Raw genomic sequence first — 7,966 nt, 5'->3', positions numbered from 1 at the left:
GTCCAGATAAACTGTTTTTTAATTTTGCAAAATGATGTAAAGAAATTATCTTTTTTTTTTTTTTTAAAGCACAAACAAACAAAAGTGAAACTGAAGTCAAACATCGCTGCTGATTAAAACAACGAAGGAAACAGTGGAGACAAGTTTCCCTTCATGCTGCTCGTCTGTTTGACTATTAAAAGGCGTAAAAACAAAGCGACAAACAGCTGCAGTAGTTCGTTGTTTCGGCCTCGTTAGTCACCAGTTTATGTATAAAAACGTTGAGTTCAAAGTTGAGACAATCACAGAAAGCATTTTGACAAAAGAAAGCAGAAAACAAACAGTGGTTTTTGTGTTAAAACTGATTCCAAAAAGTCAGAAAAGTTTCTGACTCTAAATCTTCTCCAGTGATTACGACTTAATTTCTGCCAGCACCAAACACATCCTGCATTACATTTAATAACAACACAAAACACTTTCATATCTTCCATCAACTCGATCAAAATCAAGTCAGAAAAAACAGTTTCTATATTTTAGATCACTCTTAAAATAAAAAAATAAACAGCAGTACATCCAAAAAAGTTGGCAAGGCAGAAAGAAAAATTCCCTTTTGCTTTGCATGTAACACATAAGTGACAATGACAAATGAACTGTGGTCATAATGAGTCATTATCTTACAGTCTGCAGGTTCATACAGCATTTAGTCATCAGGTTTAGACTAGAACTCGTCCAGCTGGGAGGTTTCTGCTCCAAAAACATCCGACAGCCATGTTTGTCTGTTGATAACCGCTCCGTATTTAAAAGATAATAACTTAATGAGAAATGTCTCCTCTTGGGATTAAACCTCAACTCAGCAGATTAATCACAATATACAAATACAACCCAGCGGTGCAGATATATACAGACATGACTGTGTGTGTGTGAAGGGTCTTTAAACTCTAATCTACAGTAATTTTTCATCATCATCACTACTGTCATTATTTTTACACCCCTGAGGAGTTTTATGACCTGAGAAGAAAACGTTCTCGTAGCCGACCGTGTAACCGCTAAACATACGTAGAAAAATAGAACTCGTCCCTTATGTTTTTGTGCTGGATGGTTCATAAATATGTGTCTGGTGCTCCGAGGAATGTTAGAAGTAAATCAGACCTGGGTCCACGCCAGCTTCGGTCCGCTCGCAGTGCATCATGGGTGCGGCTTCTTGGCACTTTTTTTTTTTCGTTGAGTCCTCTGTGCCAGATAAAACTAATGAATCCAGGAAATAAAAGCTTTGTTGAATCTACTCCATAAATCTGTCGACCCAGGCCTTGTTTTTTTTTTTTTTTTTTTGCTTACGCAGGAAGAAAAATACTCACTGAAATATGAAAAAAAAAAGAAGAAGGTCGAACAAAGGTCAAACTGTTAGAATCTGATTCAGTTCTCTTACAAACATTTTGTGCAGTTTCGTACATTTTTAACTTCAGAAAGTTTAAAATAAAAACATGAAGTCCAGCTTGAGATAAAAGATATTAAGACATTCAAATGCAGGTGTGTGTCAGGTCAACGGTTCTCAACCTTTCTGGCTTTAAATAAACCAAAAAGTGATTATTTAAGACCTGAAGTGGTTAAAATACCCAGATATTTAAAAAATAGGAGGAAAATCTGAAAAAATAAATATAATTTTGGGTTAGAAATATTGAATTTTTGTGCTTTCTTATGCTGTTAATCATCTCGTGGCTCCTCAGATTGATCTTAGGAACCACTTTCATCTCAAAGACAATCTGTTAATTCTTCATATTTGTCTTTAACTTGTCCTGTTGTTAATGGGAGCTTAGTCTAATATCCAGTTAAATCCATTAAGAGGAAACATCATCATCATCATCATCTTCCAGGCATTAAGTGTAACTTGAAGAAATGAGGTGATCTTAGAGGAAAACTATCTTATTCTAATGAGTAGCTGCATTTGCTGAACTTTTTAAATAATTATATCCTTCTCTACATCGAGGAGTCCCCGTTTCCCAAGACTCTTTAAAATTTAACTGCCACTTTCCTTTTAGCTGACAGAAAATGTAAGAATCATTCTAGTGACTATCTGGTTGAGACACAAACATGTAGCCTGATATAACAAACTGGATCTATGTAACTTCCTATAGTAACTCATCTGTAGAGCTAGAAGACGGTGAATTATAACAGGGGACTTCACCAACGGCTGTATGTAAAAACAGAAAACTTACCAGCAGGAACCGAATTAAAGAAATTGAGTTTTCAAAGCTCATTTTTGTCAAATGAATAAAATGTAAAAATGTAATAAGCATCTTTAAAAGTTTACAGTGAGGAACCTTCTGCTGGCAAACTGTGTGAAGACGCAGCCAGATTCAAGAGTTCAGGAGGGTAAAAGATTAAAGATGAATCCTTTTAGCCATGAACACAAAGTCAACACAGCTGATTGCAGATAAACGGTTCGTTCATGTTTCATCGTTCTGATAAATGTTTTGAAAGGTTTTGAAAATGTGTCTCGTGATCACACTGACCGACGTATTATGACATTAGATGTGCTGAACAAACTAATCATTTGTATCCTGCATTTTATCTTTTTGTGTATTTTTTCAAGAAGAAGGAATGACTACTCTCATCCAGACTTTCACAGTCCAGAGTTGAACACTGAGAAGCTCAGCAGCAAACAACAACAATGACAGGAAACAATTAAAGAAATTAACTGATGAGTACCTGATGAGCAGTTAAAACAATATTGTACCACATGATAAAAAAAAAACAACAAAAACTCAAAGAGATGTGAGGAGCTTTTACACAATCATCACTGTGTCTTAAGACAACTGAGCAGAAGTTTGAAACAACCAGAAAGAAACGTCCAGCTGTGGATGATAAAAAAACATTAAATGTTCTCAATTGTTAAACTGTTGAAACTTGGAGATGTAAAAACTTTCTTGAAGACTCCAGATGATCTCACGAAGGCAGAAAGGAAGGGAAATGGATCCCAAAATCAAACTGTCACAATAAATGTCAATAATAACCAGTCAAACAGAGAAGAAGCTCTTTGGAAGTAACGTACTCAGCAGTTTGACATCCAAAGTGAAGATCATAGTTTTCCAAAATCACACCGTTACATCCGGCTGTCTGTCCGGAAACCGCAGCGCAGTCCGAGTAACGTTTCACAAACTGCTGCAGAGAAAAGTTGAGATGAAATATCCAGTTGTTGCCGTAAGAAGCTCGGCAGGTTCTTCTCAGAAGTTCTGCTGCCGTCGTTTCTTGGCTTCGATGGCGTCCAGGATGGGTTGTCTCTTGGCCTGGTAGCGCTGACGGATCTCCTCGATCTCCTGCTCCATCTGCGGGTCCAGAGAGGCCAGACGCAGCCGCAGCTCCTCCACCGACCAGGTACTCACCTACAGAAAGACACAAACCATGTCAGATATTCTTATATGCCTGAATCTAAACACAGTGACTCATATCGTCTCTTTAATATTGTTTAAATATGAAGCTGGAGTGAGGCTACGATCCTCAGACGAGGACTAGAAGGTCTGACAGCATCAATTTCATGATGTACCTTGAACCAAAAGTAGACACACATTACCATTTTTTAAATTTTAAATCTCTGCACTGGCTGTTCCTCAATTTATACACGTTGCTTACAGAGATTTAGATTTATCTGGCGACCAAAGGGTCAGCAGATAAATCTGAGGGGTCGTGAGATGATTAATGGGAGAGAAAAGAAGAAAAAACAAAGTTCTGATACACAAATCTGTTTTCAGTTTTTGGACTTTTTCTCTAATCTTTGATTTTTGCTGAAATATTGGATCATTTGAACATTTATTGAAATGAAAGCATGTGAGAAGTTTAGAGGGAAAAATCACTATTTGGTGGAGCTGTTAACAACTCATACACATGTGAAATGTGACCCCGACTACACACTGCTTTTTGTAAGACGTCAAAAGCCAAAAAGGTTGGAAACCACTGGTTTCATCTTTAACAATGTGTTGTATTTTGAAAGCTTGTTATATTATCCATTGTGTCAAATCATCTGAAACGTAACTGTCAGAGTTAGATTGTTTTGTCAGCTGCTGTTTGCGAGGTCAAGAATGAACTTTGAAGGGTTTAACAGAAGAATATTCAGTCACACATCTAAACAAACTCTACTGCAAACTGAGTCAACCGCATTTATACTCTGGAGTTTGTTTCTTTGATTCTGCAGCTGAATTCATGTATTTACAAATGCAAAATTCTCAAGTTCACTACCTCGAAGATCCTGCAGTATTTAAAAACAATCATAAAGTCAAAATCTGAGTCTGAATCAGCCAAAAACATTTCCAAATGCAGATAAAAAAAGTAGCTTTAAAGGGTTGATGCAGCTCCTCAGAACTGGATATAAAACTAGTTACCTTCTGTACTAACGACTTCTCTTCTTTACTGGAGGATCTGAAGACTTCGGATCAATAGGCAGCGAGTCCATTATGTACACTTAAAATCTTTACCACAACCTAGAAATATCTCATGCATGACAGCGATAACCCAGGTGTCCGATAAGTGTATCTATTTTAGTAGCTTTCATCTATTGACATTTATTCAATCCTCCTCTCTCTGTTGTAGGCCTCAGATAGGGACCTGATGCCTGCTTTAGCTGTTCCCCAGGGGATTCCCCCACTCAGCTTTTACCAGCAGCACTCCGCTCTCCGGCTATTTATTACCCTCAATCAATGGAGCTAAAATAACACTGGCGTCCTGGTCCAGTAGAAGGATCAACGTGAACAGATAAGGGAAGCTCCTACAACTGGACCACGCAAGGGCTGTCCCCACACTGAAATATCAAAGTTTTTTATATTTGCAAGGTCTCCATCAGGGAAAACCACGTTTCATTGTGGTCAGCCTTTTCCTGTCTTACACCTTTACCCAACAAGGGTTCATGTGCAGACTGTTCACCTTTGTTGGTTTGAAAACAGACACTGGATACATCTCAAGTCTCTTAATTGCGTCTTTTCCTTGCGTCCCTCCAAATGAGGATGCAGGAGAGACGCAAGGAAACCAAGCGAGGAGAGAGGAAACAAGGAAATACGTTTTTTAGAGACATAAGACGTGAAGCGACGTCTGTTTCTGATGATGGCGGCAGTTGATCACAGCTGGATCAGCTGTCAGTCGGCTTTAACAGCTGTAGAGATGTTCATGTATCTGCACATGTATCACTGACAGAGCAGTTTTGTCTCTGCAGTCTGTATTTATACTGAGTCCTGCTCAGAGGCACAGGAACCATTTCTTCTGACAGAATGTGTTTATATTATTTATTAATTAGTTGCGTCTGTATTTATTGATATTCTGATTATAAATTCATTATTTAATAACCCAGAATATGATCAGAGTGTTCTTTTAACACTGGAAATTATTTATTAGGCTAAATGTTTCAGGGAAAAATGAAATTATGTGACACATCAAACCTGATTAGCCTCACATGTGACTGAATGGAAATGACGATCAATGATGTAAAATATAAATGTGTTTAAAATGTGTTTCTTATTGACAGACTCTCTGTTACTTTAATTTCATCCATTATAAAAGTTAATGGGGGCTCATTAGAGAAGAAAATTCTTTCTAATAAATGAAAAAAGTTGTTTATGGTTCTTTTGTTGATCAGACCGACAATTAACAGATTTTTGACTAGATGGTGAATCAGAAAACATAAAATTTAACGCTAGAGTTTAATCTGTTATCTATAATTGCAGTGATGTTGTGATGTATCAGATCAGTCTGATCAGCTGCAGCATCCAATCAATAACTGATATCCAATAAGGGGGCATGTTGGCCTGTAAAAGACTTCCATGAAGGCTCCTCAGACCACAAATCAGAGCTTTGAGATGGACTTCCGGTTCGAGCGAGGAGCGAGGACAGATCAATAAGAGACACTGAGGCAACATTCACCGTTTCATCAGCCAACAAGAGGTGAAAAAGTAAATCCCAATTTATTCAGTTTAGCCTCACAGCTCATTGTTAAAACGGATCAAAACAACCACAGAAATTTCTCAAATGACTTCTGCAGGATAATCTCTCTCTCCAGTATTGATCTGTATGTTCAATATGTTTCAAACACACAGTTTCTCCACAACAGAGCTAAATACAATACTTCAAAGCACTCCAAAGAGCATTTTGCAACGTTTTAATGAAGCAACAACCTTTTTGGAACATTGTTCTTTGACTGCAAAGCACTTTGTGACTGTTGTCTGTGAAAGGTGCTATAAAAATAATCTTTGCTACTAAACAAATGGATCAACAGTGAAGAGGTGGATTAAGCTGCAGACATCTGTTGGTTATTTTCTTAATTAATTGATTAGTTGTTTGGTCTATATACATGTCAGAAAATGGTGAAATATGTTGATCACTGTTTCCAAAAGTCCAAAGTAACATCCTAAAATGTCTTGTTTTGTCCCGATCAACAGTCCGAACGCCAAAGATATTCAGTTTACTAGAAGATTTGGGAGCCTCTGAGCAGTGCTGAACTGAAATGAGAGTCAACCTCTGTGTTGTTGCCAGGGAAACTCCTGATAACGTAGCTCCTTTAAGGAATAAGGCAGCGCGTAATGTGTGTGCTTGAGCGAGTGGAGAGAGCGAGCGGCAGAAAAGTGATGGTGGATGTGAGCGGAGGAAAAGGTTGGCAGTAAATGTACAGTACAGACTACAGTATATAACTTAATAAATGCTGCATCTTCTCGAGACAAAGGAAAGTCTCATCTGTTGTTTCCCCAACTGCTGGAAAAGTGAAGGGTGTTAGCCCCGAAGTTAGTGACAACAGGTTAGCTTTACATTAAACCTTTAAATTGGACCTGCCATTCTCATTTTAGAGTCAATCTCAGCTGCTAAGACAAACGTCTGGCGGCTAAGTGTCTCTCGAGTTTTGCTGTAAAAGGAATGAAAGGAAGAAGCAAGATTGGGGCTTTGAAGGTTTTCCTTAACAGACCTTCTCCCTCGATATGACTCTTTATCCTTTTTGCGGACAGATGCAAGAAAATTGAAGCCGATGATACAAGCAAAGACAATATAAGAATACAGAAATAACAAAGAAGGGTTCTTAAGATTCTGAGTATGTTTGCATTTTTCTTACACAAGACAATTGATTTTAAATAAAGTTTTAATTCCTTATATTTGTCCATGTGTTTCCAGGCTACGTTGGGAATAACACTTCTTGGTTTCATTGAGGAATTTGACCACAAAGAAGCAGATGAACTGATGAAAAACTACAACTTCCTTTTACATGATGTGACAAGTATTTGGTAGAGAAACAAGAACCATAAAAGATTGAAAAATAACAATGGATCATGTTAAGGATTTTGGGCTTTAGACAAGTAAGAACATAAATCTATAAACTCAATGTGAACTATAAAATCCTCCAATCAAACTAGGGGTAGTGTGGACCACTCTGCACTACACCAGTCTATAAATGTAGCAGCGGATATGGATTCAGCACTTTAAATGTTTCATCTTCGTTCATAACAGTGTTAAAAATGTGTCATACATGTTTTATTTATTAAGACATTAGATCAATCTTGGGTTCATGTCCATTCAACCAAAACTCAAACCAACTTAGTCTCTCGTACAAATTCTACTCGGGATGTGCAAGTCGATATGAAAACCAGCAGTCTACTGGGAGTTATGGAGGCTAAAACCACCATCAGGATAAATATTAAGCTGTGTGTGTTTGTTACAACAGCTGAAGATGCTATTTAACTACTGACAGAATGAGTGAATGATGATTGGCTCATTAGCTGTTGAAGGGTTTAGGATTTAACCTTCAGTCAGGATCAGTGAGATAAAACTCCTTTAGTCTCCTTGAGGAGACATCTGAGGAGACATCTGAGGAGAGAGGAAGGATGGAGGCAGAGGAGATGGGAGATGAGGAAAAAAAAAGAAAACCAATAAGGGAAGAATAAAAATAGAAAATGGAAGAAAAAAGGACAGAATGGAGCAGTTGGGGGAGAATGGTTGTTGTACCTCTGCTTGTCATGAATAATGT

At 37.8% G+C, this 7,966-nt stretch overlaps 1 protein-coding gene across 1 annotated transcript in view; it reads right to left on the bottom strand.

Annotated features, from left to right (window-relative positions):
- Positions 1-215: 215 nt before the first annotated feature.
- The window catches only part of LOC121891140 (serine/threonine-protein kinase 4-like), a 42,887-nt gene continuing 35,136 nt past the window's right edge, over positions 216-7,966 (bottom strand). Inside the window, exon 11 of the mRNA XM_042403910.1 lies at positions 216-3,359. Coding sequence (XP_042259844.1) covers positions 3,201-3,359 — 159 coding nt within the window. The 3' untranslated portion in view covers positions 216-3,200. The remainder of the gene's footprint in view (positions 3,360-7,966) is intronic.

Source organism: Thunnus maccoyii, chromosome 3, assembly GCF_910596095.1.
Source record: "Thunnus maccoyii chromosome 3, fThuMac1.1, whole genome shotgun sequence".
In the NCBI taxonomy this organism is placed as follows: domain Eukaryota; kingdom Metazoa; phylum Chordata; class Actinopteri; order Scombriformes; family Scombridae; genus Thunnus; species Thunnus maccoyii.
This window is presented reverse-complemented; position numbering and strand designations above follow the sequence as displayed.